General features: G+C 41.1%; 1 protein-coding gene across 4 annotated transcripts; it reads left to right on the top strand.

Annotated features, from left to right (window-relative positions):
* Nucleotides 1–16,423: 16,423 nt before the first annotated feature.
* On the top strand, nucleotides 16,424–20,601 carry glrx2 (glutaredoxin 2). Of its 4 annotated transcripts, none has more exons than XM_069680227.1 (4): nucleotides 16,424–16,448; nucleotides 17,683–17,743; nucleotides 18,382–18,558; nucleotides 19,702–20,601. In XM_069680227.1, exons 2-4 carry the CDS (start codon nucleotides 17,684–17,686, stop codon nucleotides 19,864–19,866), a joined length of 402 nt encoding a protein of 133 aa, XP_069536328.1. In that variant the 5' UTR covers nucleotides 16,424–16,448; nucleotide 17,683; the 3' UTR covers nucleotides 19,867–20,601. The 4 variants fall into 4 exon arrangements, with proteins under 4 accessions (XP_069536328.1, XP_069536326.1, XP_069536325.1 ...); XM_069680225.1 differs by having other exon boundaries at nucleotides 16,441–16,518; XM_069680224.1 differs by lacking the exon at nucleotides 16,424–16,448 and adding an exon at nucleotides 16,486–16,667.
* Nucleotides 20,602–21,153: the final 552 nt, after the last annotated feature.

Raw genomic sequence — 21,153 nt, 5'->3', positions numbered from 1 at the left:
ATAGGCGCCGCCAGCGCACATAAAGGCGTTAGTGGACAGAGGCCCTTCATTAAAGGTTTTATCTAGATTGATGTAAACATGATCATTCAGCTGAAGTCAACTCAGGTTCATCTCGACTGATGGTTTGAATCGTCGACTTTAGAGGCCAATCTAAAAAAAAGTCAACAAAAGAGAGAGCACCATCATTCTACATTTGTTTTAATTATCAAGTCTGTCTTCCTATAAATACCCCGGATCTGTCATCTCTGGGAAAGTTGAGAACAGAAAAGCAGAGAAATCAAGGAGCTGGGAAAGACAGAAAAAGACGTGGAGGGGGGGTGGGGGTTGCAGTAAGTGACAAAGCAAGATGGGAAAAAAAGCATGTGGGAGAGGAGAGATAAGTAAAGGTGTGAAATCTGGAGGAAGACATGACAGGGGGAGGAGGGCAAGCTGAGAGAAGGGATGAAAGAGACAGGAAGGATGAGGAAAACGCTGAATACTTTGAGGATCAAAATTCTCCTGAACTGCATCTGTTCTGCTGAAAAATAGATTTCTCTCAACACAAACCTGGACACACAGGAGTTGTATGATTTTGGCTCCGAGCCTCTGGGAGACATTTGTTCACCTTCAAGCTGCTTTCTGGGGACTGCCCAGTAACAAAGCATTTTTACATGGAGGGGGCCACATGTTCCCTGTGAAACCAAAAGTCCACGTCGACGCGGAGTGGAACGGAATGGTGAAGTCTTTCTGCCATCAACCTGGCAGAGGCGGCAGTAACAGAGGCGTTCCTGCGTCTGTGTAAATGGCAGAGCTGGCAGGGCCGAACAGCACTGCGCGTGTGTGTGAATGTCGCGCTGTTTGTTCACACATCACGCCTCTTTTGTTCCCGCAACGCCACAACACTGTGTAAAAACAAACATGAGGACAGCAATATGACATCGCTGTTGGGCTCAGTTAAAAAAGTTTAAAAAGGCTTATCCGTGTGAAAAGAGCGATTGACAGGCAGCATCAAGCATACAACATTTGTGTGACTTGGGACTTAAGGCTACAGTAGGCAACATTATGTCATAAGAATTTATGAAAAAGTCTGTATGGGTTAAATACTGAAATGAGAGGATGTAACCACCAGCACTTTGGCTGTCGGCATCGTGTTTGTTTTGGCACCAGAAGTGACCATATTTGGACGATTGGGTGAACGCACATTGTTACTTCTCTGTCCTGGTTTACAGGCTGCCATGACGATGACAAAGCTTACCCTGCTTTACGGTTGATTTTACACCAGAGGGACCATCATTTACTAAATGAACACCAGGCTGTAACGAAGAGTTAAAGCTAGTGACCATAAATGTGTAACAGAAATGTTTAGAGGGGTAATAAATTAAAGGACAAGTAGGCTCATTTTCTCATCTGATTCTATACAACTGGTCGGCCCGTGCTGCTTCTTTGAAATTCAAGTTTAAGGCCCTTCTGCAGTGGCTTCACCTTGGAAACCAAGAGGCTAGGTCCACTTCTTTTACTCTATGTGTTAACTTATCACCCTGAAAGAAACCCAGTCAGAGGGAAAATGTTGTTTTATGATGATTCCTCCACTCTAGAGCTTCTTTTGGTCAAACCCTGCCAACATTTTAGAGAGATTTTAATAAACAGCCTTCACAAGAAGGAACCAAGGAAGGAACAAAACAAGCATGACGGCACAGTGTGTGTATTTCCCCTCCTTTGAATTCGGTCATTATTCTGCACAGAGCCGAGAGGAAGCCGAGTGTGGCAGGTGAGAGCGTCTCGAGCAGACAGCTGTCAAAGCCACTCCGCATGCAGGGGCCGTGCAGGAGAGCGGCGTCACCAGCGGAGGCCTCACCGCTCTGACTGGTGCTGAAAAGCAGGTACGGCCCAGCTTACAGCCAACACACAAACATACACACACCGGAAGAGTCACACTAACACACACACCTGCATGGGTGGTGGTTTCATTGCCATGGCAACCGGTGATTGATCTCCTGAGTTATGCAGCGAGAGAGAGAATATTAACGACGGAGGAGAAGCCAGCGTCGGAGGATGGAAAGTGACGGCATGGTGGGTGAGAAAGCAGCTAATATCCACACAGAGGCTCACAGTAATGTGCTGAGGGAGGGATCAAAGAAAACAGCATGTAGGATGATTTGTGTTCGGCCATGTCTGCGAGGCGACACTGTCACACAGCGGGCTGTCATGCTCGATTTTAAACTGCTGCTCTCTGCTGATTGTGTGGACGGCTGTTCCTGTGGTAAGAACTGTGAGTTTAAACCACACAGGCTTGTGATGTCCTAAAAAAAAATCCACAACCTTAAATGTAATTTAGGTTAAACCATATTTTTTTATCTGGTTTCATTTTAAAAGAGGCACTCCACAGATTTTACAATAAAAGTGCTAAGTTCTTAAAAACTATAATGGCACACATTTTGGAGGATCTCTGACAAGTCTTACATTAACCAACTGATTGCTACTTTTGGGCTCTCCGTGTCTCTGCAGAAACAACAGGGAGTCTTTACAGTCACTAGAAGCACAATTTAGCTCCTCTGGAAGAGACACTAGCCCTTTTTACATCGCAGCGCTGAAACAAAGTTCCTCCATTACGCCTCCTTTGCTATTTTACATTTGATTTTACATAAAGACGCCCCAGTGTGAGTTTTGCGTTCCATTGTGTTCTGGGGTTGTGGAAGCAAAAGGTGCATGTAAGCGTACAGCGCTGTTTCAACCCGACCCCTTTGTTTACACTGACGCCGCTTCGCCTCTGTTACTACCTCCAATGCTGGCTCAGAGGTGGAGTTACTTTGCCCCAACATTCTGCCTCCATGACATTTACATTAAAGACGATAAGTAACAGAGGAGTACTACTTATGTCTTGAACTGGCAGAGTAAAAGGGGCTACTGTGTGGGTACTTTTCCTGTAGTTTGCCTAGCACTTCTACAACGAGAGACTCTCTTACATAGCGGTCATCGCCTCCTCTGTTTATAGCGGTTGAGTTGAAGTTGTAATCTCGAAAATAATTGTGGGAGCACACTTTCCAGATATCCAGACAGTGTTGCATGTGTGACGTCCACGGTTGGCTCCGGTTGTAGCACTCATTAGCATGAGCACAGTTTTGCACAAGCTAGTAGCTAAATGGTAGCTGGAAACTGTTAGCCATGACAGCGATGCTCTCAGTCCCTTCTGAAACGCTCTCTTGTGGACTCGTCCAGCATCATAAGTGAGGTGGTGAACGTTCATGTATTTTTGGGGGGAGTGGCCTTTGATACTTTCAAAATCTAGCGTCTGTTTTTTTAACCTTTGTCGGATGTTTTGTGAAAGCTAACGGCTGTAAAGTGATCGAAGCATGGTATGGAGTTACAGTTAGCACTAAAGGGGCAGTGGCAGCTACCTGACTTTGGAAGGTCACCAATGCAATTGACCTCAGAGCCCTGCCTGTTACGTCAAAGGTGGTGATTTTGGATGAGCTGTACTTTCACATGCACAAATAGTTTGAGTAGTTGGGAAAATGTATCATTATAATATGGGCCAAAGAATATGTGATTATTTCTAAAATGCTAAAGAAAAGGTAAAAAAGTGCAGAGGTCCTTTTTTTAAATGTCAGAGGTGCCTACCAAGCAGGCAAAGTAGAGACGGTGTTACGTGCCTAAAAGGAGGGGTAGGATCCACGTTTTTGGGCTTGACTCATACTCGAGACTTCAGTTCAGGATGTCTCGCCCTCTGCTGTACCTCTTTTGATTCATTTTATGAATTCATTCCCCGGTCCCCGAACTTTGTGGAAGTTTCAAACTAAATTGCTGAAGTGCCCGAGTCTGTATGCACTGGAGCTGTTTCATTAAAAAATATTGCTTCTTATTCACACCTGAATCCAGGCCCGTTTCAAGAGCACCTTAATTTTTTAAAGAAAATAATTTCAGTTTAAGAAACCAAGGTGGCATAAAATCAACCGTGTTCCCCTCCAGCCACAGACGGTCATTACAGTAATGAAGGTTATTGCACCAACATGAAGGAGGCTGTTTGGGCAGGAATCATTACTATTTCTCTTACTATTTTATTAAGGCACAGTGGTTTGTAATATTGATTAGAACGCCTTAAACCATAACAAGATCATGCGGTCCCATTAAACAGTAGACGCATGCATTCATTTTTGTTTAGGAATACTTTTTCCCTCCATAAACTTTGCAGCACAATCTGTGGTCTTAACAGTAATGAGGTGTCTGCTGCCCATACACGAGCCTCGACTAATTCATCTTACCTGCAGCTGTTAAACACATTTTTTAAGTTTACACAAAACTAAGAAGTTTTTGCAAATGTTCACAAATTATAACCGTTCATTATCTACAGATTACCTGTTTATCCGGAGCAGGGTCACACGGACTGGAGCCTGTCCCAGCTCAAACTGGGCTAGAGTCTGGGAACACACTGGGCAGGTTTCTGGACAGTGGGAGGAACAGGAAGAAAACCAGCAGAGAGGGCAAAAATACACACATTCTTCACTCAGGTAAAAGTACACATGCGTAAGTACCAGCTCTGAAATGTACAAACAGTATAAAAGTATAAAGTGGCCCTCTGGAGCACATTTTTCTCAGAGACCATCAAACTTTGATGTCTCTGATTTCAAATAAAAAAACAAGATATGGAAAATTATAATAATAACAACAATAATAACATTTATTTGCTCCAATGTGCAAACCAGTTAGATGGGGAATCTAGTCTAGCCACTTTCATCCATGTGTCTTGTCGGTCTCTTCCTATGGTTGAAATTCCCTCTGATTGAAAACGGCAAGGATTCTGCTTTTGCATGTAAATACACTGAGCTTATATAGCGCTTCTGTAGTCTTCAGACCACTCAAAGCGATTTAACACCACATGTCACATTCACCCTTCCACACACCAACCATACACTCATGGCAGAGGCTGCTGTGCAAAGTGTCAATCTCCAATCAGGATCTAGCTTACCTTTCAAGCATCAGATGCTCCTCACTTTCTGACTGTAACAAAGTAAATAGACAGAATGATGCAACTGTTGCTGACATTCTAACACTGAACTTTGTTTCTCCGCCTACCTGCTTAACTAAGGAAGGCTAACATCAAGCCATTAAGGGGTATTTGGGTGCGGTACTTGTTGTAGTTTTACAAGAGCGACTACTTAAGCTCCGATACTAGTATTGGCATCGATGCATCCCTACTTTTTGGGAATGTAAGAAGAAGATAGTACAGATGTGTTAAAACATAGGGGTCAAAGAAATCATTTGTAAGGAGACCCAAGTACCCAAAGGTAGTTACAGATACTTGAAAACTCTAAAAACCAGAAACAAAGAACAAACAAACTCACCAGTAAACTTAAAGGCCAGTCATGTTTTAGGACATATAAAATGCTCTGCTTGAAATAATCAATTGTGTCTGATATGTTTCTTCTGCAAAATCTGTTTAATTACCTTGTAAAAATCCTCCCAAGGCATCTCCTCCTTCTCCCTCATTAAAAATTCCTGAATCTGCATCGGCCCCGCCCACTATTCAAATTTAAAACCGCTGCCTCTGTCATGAAAACAAAACATGTCTCTGCCATCGTTTAGGGGCAACTTGTTGAAACTTAGCTAGCTTGAAATGTAGTAATTATTAGTAGTAACGTTAACGTTAGCAGTCAGTAGTGAGTTTGCAAAAATTACGATGACAGTTACAGCTGGCTCGCACATCGTCGAAGTGGTTGCCATTGGTTACACATAATGATATGCATAGCGTCACCCCGTCCATTAATGGGATTGGCTCCTTAGGTTTGTGACATCTCAAACCTGACAGTCTGAAAGCGTGTTGTTCAGCCTGTCCTTGGTACACTGCAGCTTAAAAGCAGACAGGCCCAGCCATGGAGATGACTGCTGATGTTGTCCCCGATATGTCTTGTAGCACATGAAGAACACCACATGGAGATGTTTACAAGGTTAAACACTTGATTTTCACTGGAGGGGGTGTTTAAGATGCTCGTTCATAAACTGTGGGAGGAAACTGGAAATGGATACAGAGCGTCTGTGCTGCCCTTGTTTCATCGTTTCATTCTTTGAATCATGTGAACAATTAGTGTGAACTTCATATTGATTATTTTTCTGAAGGAGAAACAATGAAGAGATTGATAACAGCAGCGCTCCTGGCTTACTTCACACCCACACATGCTCTGGGCGGGTAGGAGAGGAGTCATTTTAAAAAGAACATATTGCTTAATTTTAAGAATTGATTATTTTCCTGTTAGGCTAATCAATTGATTGACTGTGTGATTCAGCAACAGTCTCCAGTGTCATATCAGCATGGCTTGTCAGTGTTGGCTTGTGTCTCCCGTGCAGATACTGTCTTCTTTTCTTTTGCTTTTCTGCAGCACATTCTGTCTCCTCATAGGCCTGCCACATCCGATGTGTGCCACCTGGGTGAAAAAAAAAACAGTGCTGTACACTTTCACATGCAGTGTGAATACATTCTGAAATGGTGGGATAGAACATTAAGAAACAGAGCCTGAGGATAAGGGAAGTATCAGCCAGGGAGAGGAAAGCCATGAGCGGATTGTCACTCCTATGAGCAGAATCATCTCGGAGATGCATCAGAGAGCGGCTTATTATCAGAGAGGGGTTCTAACAACATGCAAAATGTTTGGTTGGAAACTGTAGCTGTGAAAATAGTCTGTCAATCATGGGTCTATATAGGAACAGGCACTGCAGACCGATCTGATCAAACAGTGGTAATCCTGTTGTCGAGTCTGTCTCAACACCACGTGTAAAAATAACACGGGCGTAAATCTGCGGCACCATGAAAGGACTGCTTGCTTGAAAAGGAATAAGTAATATGCATAATGATGTCAGAACACATCCAGTACCTTATTTCTTACATATGGAACACATTCATTATTAATGTGTTCTTCCCCTGTAAGCAGAAAATGGCGGCTACACAGAGTTTTTGCCTCGTTCTTCGAGGACAATGTGGCTCAGCATGCTGAAACCTTTCTGTCTTTGACTTGAGGCCAGCAGCACTGTAACCCCACAGTGCGGACCTGCAGACCTGCTATTCCGCAACTCGTTTATTTCGCCTTTTCCGCTGATGCTTTCCCGGAAAGAAGATTATTGTGCCTCTGATAAAGTGTTTAAGTTGCCGCAAGGTCAACGTAATTCCTCCTACAGATAAAGCAACGAATAGAGACCTGGAGCTCTCTGCTTTGGGGCTCTGACGCCAGCTGATAAAACTGCACTGGTGGGGGAAAGGATTCTTAGAAAAGATAAGAGAATGAGGAAAAGAAGAGGAAGAAGACGAAGAGGGGAGAGTTGGGGGAAGATGGATCGCCGGCTTCCACAGCCAACAGGACGTCATCTGTGATTGCTGCAGGCCACCCACGCAGGAACAGCGGCAGCGACAGGCCGTTTACTTATCTACCTTGGCCCAGTGAGCCTCAGGGGTCGAGGATTATTACAGATAAATGCTGCATTTCCCCCTGATGTGTGGAGCCACTGTGCACTACATAACCGTTGAAGTAATTGTCCTATTTATGCACAATTTGTACAAATCTGGCTTTAAATTTGAAAATGCATGTGACAGATGATGATAAATCAAAGCAAACTATTGTTGACTGTAAGTATGAACAGAATACATAAACTGTCAGAAGCTGTTCCCACTTTTCAATTGATGAGATCCTTTCTTGAATGTCCAGTGTCAGACTTTGTTCCTGCATTTTGGATGTGGAACAATGAAACAAAGCAAATCTGCCCTCTACAGGACAACACTGAAATTACACCAAACACACCTTGTTTGTCTTTGACTCCGATTTGACAGCACAGGTGGAGAAGCGATTAAAGTGCATGTGATATTTCAAAGGAATTAATTAATCTGTCAAACATTTATTCATACCGATGCATTTTAATAATTTGTTCATTCCTTTTCCAGGACATTGTGCCGTTAAAATATCAATCAAGGGCTGGAAAAGAAATAAATGAAATGCTTTGATCCATTTTAATGGCTTGACTCATTTTAACCGTTATGTATCTCAGCCTCCAGACAATGAATGTTGCGTGTCGGATACCCAGCACTGAAATTGATTTAAATATCAATGAAATAAATGCAATAAAGTGGGGATTTTTGCATGTCAAGCACCACTTACCATTTAATTACTTTATTTACACATTAGCATCTTAATGTGGGCGACTAAAAAAAGGAAGTATTTAATGAATTCAGAGAAAATAACACCGTATAGCAAGGTGTTGTTGACCTTATTTGTGGCGGGACAAGAGCACTTCACATTGTGGAGCGATACAGATCAGTGGAAGTAGGGTTCAGTAAGTGTTTCAGCCTCGTCCAGGGGGCCGTTTTATTTGCCATCTTGTATCAAGAGCTCCAGGATTACTGTGCTCAAGGAGCTGTGAAATCTCTTCCGACACCTCGAGCCACTGAAACAACTGGTGTCCGCCTCTCCTATCACAGAAACACACACTGGCTGGCGTCCATCCTGAATAACAAGGAGACTACCTACCCCCTCTCGCTCTCACTCTTTCTGCCCCTCTCTCTCTCACACACACACACACACACACACACACACACACTGAAAGTCAAAAGAATTGGGACCTGTCCTTTTTAGACTTCCAAACACTAACCTGACATGCCACCAATCCAATTTGCGTCAGCAGCGGGTCCCTCCACCCGTCCCCTCGACTGCAACAACAAAAACAGCAATTCGTGTTGACAGCAGTCAGGAGAATACTTACTTGACACATCGTCGTAACCTCCCCTAAAACAAATGCCGCCGTCAATCGCACGGCCCGTCTCAGCTGACACAAGCCATGTCCAATCTTTCAGCAGAGACATTTAAGAACTAAAGATGACATAGGAGCAGGAGGCGAGTGCAGTTTTCATTTAAACCCTAGAAATACAATTGAAGAGGCATGTTTCTGATTTTCTGCTCTGTAATCCTTCATCAAGATGACAACTTGCTGTTCCTGTAAAGGACTGGACTTTGAGACTTTATCTTAGACAAGTTGTCAGGATGATTTTCTTATCCCTGTGCTGACATTTTATTCTGTAATTGTTAAAAATGAGGATCCGGGGTTTTGGCTGGTCTCGGCCCAGCTTCAAAAGATGCTCCTTATAAATAAAGAAAACTATTCTGCCATCAAGTGCTGCCTCAAACTCTGGCTCAGTGTTGCATGATTGCACTCCCAAAACATACACAAACTAAACACACGGATACGACTCATAAAGAAGGACTTTCATGGTGCAAATATTTGGACAAAAATTTTAGGTTATGAAGGGCTATTCAAATTTACAAGAGCTCAGCTTAACAATATCTCCTCTGAAAGTGACTACAGCAAGATCCTTATAACCTAATCGTACAAGAAGTTCACATCCTGCACACTGTCAGCAGGTTTTATGCTGCTTATGTAAGTAGCTTAAGGGAATAAAACAATGTATGTGAACATACAGCAGTAATCTCAAAAGCCTGTACACACCTTTTGTCTACCTACACAGGTGATTTTACTCACAGAGCCTGGTTGGACCTCTTTCCAGGACATAGTGTGCGTGTGCAGACACCTCACTCACTGTCCTGTTAGATTTTTCTCCCATCTGTTAAAGTTGGACAAATTATTCCTATTGTTACATTAGCCTCCTTGCCGGTTGGCGCAGGTTATGATTGTAGCTAATGCTAACGTTATCTTTACCGTCATCTGCAATAAGTGAAAGCCAGTGTTAGTGCTAGTGTAGTGAGCTAAGGTACCCGTTAATCTACAGGCCTCACCACACTGAAGCAACCCCCCCCAGAGAAATGGAGCTATAAGTCCACAAGCACTGTCCATGGTCCTGAATTTCTAAAATTCATCTGCTTCATTATAATCAACTGTGTGATTGATGTGAGCTTACTTTACAGGCGATTTAATCCTGAGATAGCACCAGAGAGCGTAAGAAGGACAACTTTAAGTTGCAATGCCAGTATTTCAACACCTTAAGTATTTTTGTCATCTAGTTTTTAAAACCATTAACTTGACTTTTTTCTTTGGACGATAGGCAATGTTAGTTTCTGTGACCCTGGACTCAGCGCAAACAGGGAAGTTACTAGGCATGTAAGGGTTAATACACATACTTTCCCTTGTAATGCGTAATGCAACATCTTTGCTATTTCAGGCTTAAAATTGATGCCCATCAGCTCCACTGGTTTCTCCTCCTTCTAAATACTTTTCTTCTTAGAGGAGAATAAATTAAGTATTTTTCTCCCCCGTTTTGTGCACAGAAACATGTATTTGCATTTCAAAACATCCCTCTCAATCATTTTGACAAAACTTCCAAAGACAATGATTAAAGAAAGCCGTGAAAAGCAAAGAAAAGAAAACAAAGAAAACAAACTGTATGCGTGATTGCACCCTGACAGCCAATCGGCAGCCTGAGTCATGAGTGTAATCAGGACTGGCTGCTGGATCTGCCATGTCCTGCTGGCGAGCCGGTGATTGTCCACTGGAGGACGAGGGGGTTGGGGGGTTGGGGGGTAACAGTACAGCCGATGAGATTCATGACAGCCTCTCCGCAGAACCTTGTGGACTGATTGCACGTCCGAGAAAATGCATGCGGCAAACGGATATTAAATCAACACAGCTTATTGCTATGCCAGTGTAGGCCGGAGCCCGAGCGTGGGCCAAATGCATCTGCAGCTCGCCCCTATAAGCACTTTAGGCAGTGGGAGAATTACATTTCTATGGGGGCTCTGGATGAGTTAGGCAATCTTCCTTTCCACAGCAATGATTAATAGTGATGGCCCCATAAATTGTTCTGTCTAAGAAATATATTGCTGCCATAGTATCTGTTGTTTCGCACTGGAAGGCCACTCTGCCTTTGAGGGCAGTGGCTGGATAAGCAGTCAACAACTGAGTCCATATCCAGAATGAAGCACTCACCTACAGCAGAGCCCAGCTCCATGCAACGAGCCTGACTGTCATTAGCCATGCATGTGGTCTTTAAAGCCATGTGATGTTAAATTACACTTAAAGAGACCAAATGAATCAGAGAGAAATCTTACAGGTTCACACTTACAGCATGCTCGCTGTCATCTAAACAAAGTGCTCTGTGTTTTCTGCTGACTGAAGGGCTTTAGCTGTGCTTGAGCCTGGTCCCTAGACTTTTCTATGACATTGTTAATTTGTCATGCACTTGTTTTTATTTGGTCCTAACTTGAGCAGTCTGAATCATTGTTCAACTTTTTCTCAAATATATAGTTTTCTTGGCCTGATCTTGGAGAAGGATGACGGATTACCAACATAGAATGTATACGCCGCCCTTTACTCTGGCAGGTCCTTTACTCGCTTAAAAATCTAATTAATTTGTTGATAAAGGGCCTTTTGAACGAAGATGTTTTAATGTTTTTGGTCTCTGCCTTTCCAAATTAATAGACAAATAAGATCTTTGAAAAACTTTGTAACTTACCCCCCGTCAGGAGTAGTTTAAGGAGCGGTTTATTGTAGGGCTTAAGGGCTTCTTCTTTCATGACTAGAAACCATTTAAAGCAAGGTCTTCGAAGGTCTGCCAAAACATATCTTAAAATTGAATGAATTGGCTGCATTTGGATGCTATTTGGCAGCATTAACATCGATTTCTTCTTTATCTGGAGGACATAAAGCAATGTTGGCTTTCACTAAACGTCTCCAGTAAAGTCTGATATATAAAATACAAATATTTGTCTCTTTACCTGCAGTATCTTACTAACTTTGTCATCTTTCTCAGAGGGCAGGTATTTGTACAGTACAGGATTTATTGAAGCGTATTTGCGAAAAATACCCGAAGCATGAAGGAAATGCTCTGTAGAGTTATTAAATTGAAGGTCTCTGTCACAAATATATTTTAAGGCAGAGTCAAACTGTATCTTTAGATTTGGACAAACCTAATAGTACAGCTTTAGTGCCGATCTTAGCCTTTAATAGGTCCTGGCTTAGCTTTGACCTCTTTGGGCCTGGTCTCAGGCAGACTTGGATAAACCCTGGCCCCCCTGACTGCAGCGAGTCCTGACTCGGCAGATTTTGTCAACCCATAAAAATCCAGAGTCTGGCTGAGCTCAGCTCTGTTCCTGACTGAAACTCACATGGAGGGAAAAATCACAGTGACACACGCTTTACTTATCCGCATGATAAGTGTTATAGATTTTAGTGTTAGCTTATTGATGAACTGACTAAAAATGAGTTATTATGCACTTTGCCAATTGCCTGTTAAGCAGAAACTCAGCAGCACTCAATCAATCTATGGCCAAGAGCAACGCTTTGATCAATGGAGACTACAATTGAGATTTTTCTTTACTATCAGGCAGCGTGGCCTGAAGCTGCGGCTAACTGTAGAGAAAATACAATCAAGTGCCGAGGAGAGGAGGGAGCACACTCACCACTTTCTCTCCGCAAAAGTCGAGACGACAGAAATAAAGCGATTCGCGTTAAAAATAAAACAGCTGGGGGATATTTTGTTCCACAGCATCTTTCAAAGCAAGCAAAAAAAACCTGAAAACATGGCTTTGTTTCAGTATTGTCTGTTCCTTTATAAATCCAAATGCTCCACATCCTTATAATACAAAGTGGCCTTAGTGATATCAAATTTCCTGAAAAGTAAATCCTTATTTGCTAGTCAATCAAAGAAGCTAATCTGTGAATGCTTGTAAGACCCTCCAGTGTTTAGAGTGAATCACAACCAAATATGTGTCATTAACATTAGTCATGATGCCTGTGAATTTTCACTGCTGTGCATTACTCCCCACAGAAAGGAAGATGAAGGAAAACCTGACTCATCACTCTCATATCCAACACATAAAATCACACTTTGCATATTCCTTAGAGTCACATGGTTTAGACATTACCTCCTCCATCGCTGGATTTGATGGGCTTTGCGCCATCCTTTTTGTAAACTGACATTCATGGCCAGCTGTGAGACTGTCTGAAAGCGTTTTGTTCTTTTTGTTAAGGTAAGATCACTTATTTTTACCAAGAAACATCACATTGCTCCCTTTAAAGCCACCAGACTACATTGACAAAAGCAGTAATTAAACCCCGCAGGACACCACAATTGTTGCTGTACAGCTGCTTCAATCCTTTAGTTTATTTGTGTTATTAGTAAATGACACGGTTAGTTTGGATCAAACACAATAGTTGTGCAACACACAATAACACAAAAAACGAACTGATTGAGGCGGTGGTAGACGAGCAACTCCCATGTTCTGTGACGTCTAGTGGCTTTTAAGCGAGCTAAGTCACGACTGTTTATCGTTTCAAAAAAGCATCCTTTTCTTTAATCGAAAAGTTTTTCTCTGTATGGATCGTTTCCCTTTTCAAACACTTAGAATTACAGTCTGAGAATGTCAGAAACGCATTTAAAGGGGACATGTTTAGCTATGCAATCAATGTTCTATTATTCTAATGTCTTTTTGAATCCTGTTGTCACATGACAGTGTTTGGAGTGACCGCGTAGCCCCTCCCCCATTTGTGCGATTCCACATGGAGGAGCAGCCACACTGCACCGTCACTCCAAATTTGTAGAAAACATGGCTGCTCAAGGATCGGTTATTCGTCCTTAAATGTACGAGCCAGAATCGCCAGGAGGTATCAGAATGGTGAGTTGAAATCTTGACAAGAAGGCAGCCTGAGGTGAATGACGGTGAATGACGACTGGTTTATTTCAGCGAAAGCAAGGTTCTATGTAGAAACCTGCATCTGTTCTGAATGGCTCATTTCAGAGGCCACCTTTTTAAAAATGTAATTTGGAGAAAACACAGAATTAAGCAGTTTTCACTTTTCCACTGTGAACAGTAAACACCCAAAAATGTGAAACGCATGCAAAATATGAGAATGTCCATTTAAAAGATATGGCTCCTTTAATGGACATACAGATGCTGGCTTTGACAAACTACTGGCTGAACCTAGAAGCCACCCCAAAACATGTAAAAACAGGTCCCTTGTTTTAAAACTTGCTAAAATCCTCTTTAGCTCTTTTTATGGTCACTGTAATCGACAGGTTTTCACTCCATGAAGTGATTTTCAAATATGTCTATCTTCACCACAATATATGCATGATTGTGCATGATCAGGGGAAAATAGGTAAACAAATCAAGTCTGTGCAGACATTGTGATTTGTATCACAAAGAAATGTTAAACAAGATGAGGCAATGCCAACAACTCACCCCGAGCTGCATGGCTCTAATTTGTCAAAGTGAGGCATCAGTGGCTTAATGCCAAGGCGATGTGTGATATAGATCACACTAATAGCTGCTCATTCTTTGCTAAAGACAAACGATCCACAGCAAACGACACTGAGTCTATCTTAAGTTTAACCACGTGTAAAGCATCCTTTGGAAGCTCAAACAGCGCTACAACAGTCGTCATCATTATCGTAAAGATTATCTTAAAAGGGACCCAGCCTTCTATTTTATTTCCTTTACGTTTATAACTTATTGTCATTAATTATTAATAAGTGTGACTGTCTGTTACAGCAAATTGGTTTGTGCTGTTTATCACATAAAACAACATGTCTTACTGGTATATGCAGGCATATTAATTGGCCATTTTTTACACATGGGTGCATACATTAGCAGACTGTATAGATGCCATAGTGGTATTTCTATTACATCTATCATACATCAGATATGGCACTCAGCAGTGTGAATACGTCCACCAACAATTTGTCAACAGATACCAGTTCCACGTGTCAGAATTTCATTGCAGCTTGAAATGTATTTTCCACGCCTCATTACCGACCTGTTTTTCATGAAGGAAGGTGCACACATTTTCCCCACTGTGCCTGAAATGGTACAAGAAATGCACTTTGTTGAATTCTTGTCACTTTTAAGCTTATTGTCGTCTTTTCTTTCTGTTCAGGACTATTCAATGTCTGTCTCTCTGCTGCTGCAGGACAGCTTTGTCTAAACCAGAATGAGTTTAAGTTCTACAATTGACCAGTGCTAGAGGATTCGTCCTTTTTCTAAATATGAGCATGAGTCCATTCAGATGTTACCTGCCTGTTTGTGATGGGTGATGTCCATTGCAGTGGCAAACCTTCGGCCAGCCGGTGGGGATCAGTTTTGCCTTGCCCGATGACCAGCCTGTGGTGAAGGTATAACAACCACAAACAGGGTTATGTTATTAATTCTATAAAGATTTAACATCATCAACAACAACATCTGAACACACAGTCATGCACAAGAGCGATGGGTGGATGTTTCCTCAGTAGCTTCTGTAGTCACAGAAGAAAATACTGCGATTTCCCCAGGTACGTGGGCAGAGACAGTAGCAATCAATCACAAGCTATCAGATTAAGACCACTTTGCAGATCACAGATTACCTCTATTACTGCTAAAAACACATTAAAGAACAAAGTTAACCATGTAAACTAAACACGTTTCTAGTCAATCCTCTTGGAAGTATGATCTTTTTAACCTTAGCACAGATATTAACATTATTGCAGAACACTAATTTGCTATGCTTCTCAACTTGTAACTGACTTGGAGTGCATTATCTTTTAAATTTTCACCAAAATCTAGCCAGGCAGGTGGATGTGCAAGCTCCATGCAGCCAAAATGGTCTTCTATCATGTGTATCGATGCTGTGAAGCCTCACACTGTCCTCAACTATCCTTCATAACATTTCTGGATTTGTGCCGGGATGCCACTCCAGGGCAGAGCGGCAGATCTCTTTGATGATGTGAATTCATTCTGAAATGATGCATTTCTTGCTTGGCTTTGAAAAAATAGGTATTTGAAGTGAAGCACTTCTGTGCTGCCTCATCAGATATCCTTAGATTTGCGATTGATTCCCAAGCCTGTGGGCCTATTCTGGTAACGTGGTAAATGGGAAATAGTAACTTCTGAACTAATGCATTTCCTCATGCATTTGAAGAGGGAGGGGAAACGAAAACCTTTGAGGATAAAGGAGGAATAATCTGCATTTGTACCAGCTTTGATGCCTGTGCTGTCAGATGGAGTGTGATGACAGAAGAATGTTATCTCTACTCTCTGCAGGAATTCTTTTTCACCTCAGCACAGGTGAGGTAGCCCTCGCTCACATAATCAATATTAATATTACCTATTTGTCAATCATGTCAGACTATGGTACTAATCAAGACTGAATATATCCACAAGTTATTTCTTTGGTGTACTCTTTCCCTCCATTTTGGAAGCCAAACAGCCTCCATCAATGCACCACCCAAACACTGAAGCATGTCTGTGTTAGCATAGGGAGAAGAGAAAGGTCTTTAATAAAATGTAAAATTGAAGCCTGGAGCTCTCTGATTAGGTAAACATTTTAACATTAAGAGGGGCTGGTCATTTACAACCAACATTGCATCTTAGAACGTTAAAAATACCTTCCCATACCTGTAAAGTCTAATGTGTGAGAATCCTCTACGTTTGTGTTTTGACGTCAGGGCGTTACGCTCAAATTGCGTCTTGCGTCCGCTTGCCTCAGAAACAACTTCCGGTGCTCACGGAAAGGTATGCTTCAGATATAAACAGTGCAAAAAGGGGGGGGAAGCTAGCGTAAAGTTACAGTCAGCCAGCCAGGGTCGGTGTATGACTTAAGTTCTGTTTGTACACTAACCGCATGATTTATCTCGGCTCACACCTCCATTATTTTGTGATCGTTTGTTATTTTTTCTCCATGTTTGCTCGAGCTGGATGTCTTTCCTGGGTGGCATGGACCGGCTGCCGAAGGTCATTCCCGCTAGCTTGACTAAAACTAAAGCTAAGCTAGCTTGTTTGATCAATCAATCACAAATCATTATAAAACAATATTGGAAGTGCTGTTAGCGTTAATAAATAGTAAAATCCCGCATGGCAATATTTGGTTACACATACGTTTAAAGGGCTTGCAAACTTAAGCCAGTCACTGCCGCATGCTCAACGTGTCTTACCATGCCTCACGGACATATATAGAAACTTCACAAAAATGTCGTTTAAAGCGCTTTGCTTATCGACAAACACGTTGATGGTTATCATGGCGATTCATAAGGCCCATTGGTCAAATTCGGCATACACGTGATCGGTCAATAACCTATGGTTTCTCTAAAATGTCAACCTTTATCATTGGCAAGCCTGTTGTCAGCGTTGATGTAATCTTTCGCCAGAGAGGGTTAGTGAAGCTATGAGGAAGATTTAACTGAAACAAGTACTGGGAGGCGTATCGAGTATTAACTGAATTTACAGTAAGGTACTCGCCTTAAGTTAAACAATTACAGTCACGTGTTATGAAATGTTTTTTATTTTCATGGTAGCGTGCAGTCTTGATACAGTAAGATTTTAAATTTGAGTCTGGCACATCGCCCACCCACACCAACCCTTAGCTAATTACCAGTGCCAGTGAAGGGAATTTCTACTCCTAATCCTGGATTACTTAGCACATGTAGCTTTTTGCTGTTGTAGATCAGGCGTTTACAGAATTAAACAGTATTGTAGACGTGGCAAAAAAGCCGAAGCTATATCTGTAACAATGCGCATCGGTATTTTTAGACCTGTCGTTATCCTCCAGTTAGATATTATTTTGCTAATTATTTGCTATAAATTCGTCTCTTCCAGAAGTATCTTCCCGTTTCTCAGGTTATTGCTTGATCATGGCCACATTTAGTTGTGTTTATCTTTGTAGTGTGTGTCTGTTAAACTCTAATGTACAACCGCAAACCAAAAAAGTGAAAGTACTACATGCTCCAATAATGTTATTTGTATTTTTCAGGATGGGGAACTTTACGTCCTCCTCCGCTGTGTCCAGCACAGCCTGTGTACGGTATGTTCAGGTTAGTAGATGCTTACATATCTTTTACCTTGTAAACCTTTTGGTACAGGAATTTGATGTTAATCTCTCTCTATGCTACTTTCATTTTCCATGTCTGATATATGTGGTATCAAAAGCAGAAAGTTGAGAAGTTGTCACTGATGGTATCTTTTGTCAGTTTGTTTCAGGATATTGCATCATGTTTTAATGTTTCTGTGTACCTTTGAGTCAACTATTCTGTTATTGATTGCACCCAAAGTTGCATCTGTAACTCCATCTGTAAAAACATAATATCCAAAGGCCCTGGTAGACAAGGCCTCTGAAATATCTCAAATGTAGTGCAAAGTGATATTGTTTCCAAGGCTTCTGCTGATCCTTTGGCAGGCATACATTTCCCATTGATGAGGTGATGGGTACATTTGAATTACAACTATTATAAAAGAGTGTAATTTAGAAAGTAGTTATCTCATACACGATGAATGCACCGAGTTCCACACTTTACTATTGGACTTAAAATTAAAATAAAAAATGCAGTAAAAGGGAAAAGTCAAGGTTTCTCTTGCCTTTGCCCAGCCACACACTGAAGCGCTGGTATGTGCAGTCCATTTAAAGTGTTCTTTTGATACTGAAATAAATCACATATTTTGCTTGATCTTTCAGGAGATGGTGTCTCAGAACTGTGTTGTGATATTTTCCAAGACCACCTGTCCTTATTGCAAAATGGCCAAGAATGTGTTCAATGAAATTGGTGCGTCCTACAAAGTGGTTGAGCTGGACGAGCACAATGACGGGAGGAGACTGCAAGAGGCCTTAGCTCAGATGACTGGTGCCAAAACAGTAAGATCCTCATGCTATATTTTGGGATTCAGAGTCTAAAGTAACTTAACAGACCTTTCTTTCAGCAGCTATTTAAAAAAAGAATCAAAACCTGCTCATTTGACAGATTGTCATTTTTTTTGTGGCGGCCTTGCTAAGCATTGCATTGGCTAAAGGCTAGAATCAGGAATTTGTCTTCATACAGAATAACTGCATCTGAGTCAATGTTTACCTTTCCAGACTTTGATCACAGCAAATACATACATTTAATTGATGTTACAATTTAATAGTGCAGATAATTTTGTATAAAACAAATTTACAAGTATAAAATAGGTTTAAACCTTTGGGTATAATTCATGTTTGACAAAGGTCACTTGTACATAAACACTGTCTAATAACACTTAAGACTGTTAGCGGTTTAAAATGTACAAGATGCAAACATTCTTTTTTTTCACAGTGACATTTAAAAATCATAAAGGTTTTAACAAACAGGATAGTGAAACACTTATAGCCCAACATTTCAAACTCGGGAAGTATTTCTGGCCCTGATGCTGATCACAGACTGTATATAAGAAGTCCATTTAACCTCTTTGTTTCAAAAGTGAAGCCACCGCAGAAGTGCCGTAAACCTGCTTTGTATGTAATTGCCAGCAGGGGGAGACTCCATTGTTAGATGGGAAAATGACCTTACTATGCCTTAATTTATTACCTTTGTAAAAAATGTCTTAATAAGTCTATATTTTCAATCATTAGTTTCAAGTCTTTTTTGATAGATTTATTAACTCATAGATCCATTAGGAGTAAAAGCTACAATGAATGGTAAATGGACTGTACTAATATAGAGCTTTTCTAGTCTTGAAACCACTCAGCTTTAGGGTTTGTCTACCTGTGATTGACAAGTCAAGATCTTTAAACCTAGATATAGATAGAACAATGAGCGACCCTGTCGTCCATATATGCTCACTTCTGACTGAAAATAAACGAGATAGACACCCAAAATCAGGCTTCTAAAGGGGGTTCACAAACCCATAGGTGACACCACTGTGGTCACATCTGCTTATTTTATACACAGTGTTTGCACTGGATATAACTCTGCTTTAAAGCCAGTTTTAGTAGCTGCTCATTAACACAATGCTAATGTTGTGATATGACTCCTTTGTTCAGGTGCCGAGGGTCTTCATTAACGGAAACTGCATCGGGGGCGGCTCTGATACCAAACAGCTCCATCAGCAGGGAAAGTTGCTGCCCCTGATTGAACAGTGTGCCCCCTGCTGTGCTGCGAGCGGCTCTGACGGCTCGGGCAGCGGACAGTTTGAGTCCACTAAATGACTAACCGTTCTTGTCATTTTTTTCAATCCTGTATTTATCAAATGTTTGTTTGATCTTGTGCTACAAGTCTTACATTGCTTGAGCTCAACTATTTTATTTATTTGTCAAAGTGCATTGGATACATGATGTTAGGATGTACACGTTTTTATACAGGGATGTACAGAATTGTTATTAAAGCTGCCGTCTTTTAAACAAACATGTGAATAGTGAAACTGCTCGTCATACTTCTTGTGCATTGTTGGCTTGTTGAACAGTATTAGAGTCATAAAATAGCATGATCTCTTTGAGCATAAGACATCTTCAAACTGTGAACAGCATTGGTTTGTTAAGTATTTTGAATGGATTTTACCAGAAGTCTTTATGTATTGGAAGAATGAAAGGGTTACACATTTGTTGTTATGATTAGCAAATTTTATAGTGCTCAGTATGCAAGTATTCTATCATATCAGGAAATGTTAATAATTGCATGTATAAAATTTGTCATTTTTGAATTCATTTTTATTTGCTTTTCAAAGCTATAGGAGAATGTAACTGAGATTTTAGCATTAGTTTGTCTCTAATTTTTTATGTTAGGTAGGTAGTTCAAGTGTAAGGATAGCCTTATGTATCATGATGCTGGTCAATGTAATGACTATTTATTTTAACTGGTGCATATTCAAAGCCAAACGCACTCTCAGACGTTTTATGCCTTGAATGTGTATTTATAATGAGTAATAAATATGAATGAAAGTCCGCTATCAGTCTCCAACATCTTGCCTCGCGTTTTTAGCTTAGTGTGCCTCATTTATAAATCCCCTCCTCTAAGAAAGGCGGGTATCAATTGTGGTTTATGAGAGCAACTTTAGAGTTTTAGGATTATCATTATCAGTTTTGTAATTGTAAATGTGTAAGCATTTATATTTCATAAAAGATAATTAAAGTAAATATTCTGTTGTACTTATTTTGTCAAATATGTGTCGCGCTCCGACGGTGTACGCCTTGACCCAAAACGTGCAAACCCAGACTGCCGACAATGCTCTGCATCACTTAGTGCATTGACGTGTTCCTCGGATGCTCGGAGTTCCCAGTTTTTGAAATTGTTCGTCCGACTTTGGTTGGTTTCCGATCTTTAAATCTTAATATAGAGACAACATGAATGCTATAAAAGAAGACTTGTTACTTCAGATTACTCATAACTAATTCAGGTCACTCTACGTAGACAGCAACTAATAGTTAGAGCCTGATACTGTATTAGAAATTACACAAGTCAATACGTATAAGCTAAAACAATTAATTAAGCATACGTTT

Source organism: Semicossyphus pulcher, unplaced genomic scaffold (genome assembly GCF_022749685.1).
Source record: "Semicossyphus pulcher isolate SPU_LCO1_2020_fin unplaced genomic scaffold, fSemPul1.0.p SCAF_4, whole genome shotgun sequence".
In the NCBI taxonomy this organism is placed as follows: domain Eukaryota; kingdom Metazoa; phylum Chordata; class Actinopteri; order Labriformes; family Labridae; genus Semicossyphus; species Semicossyphus pulcher.
This window is presented reverse-complemented; position numbering and strand designations above follow the sequence as displayed.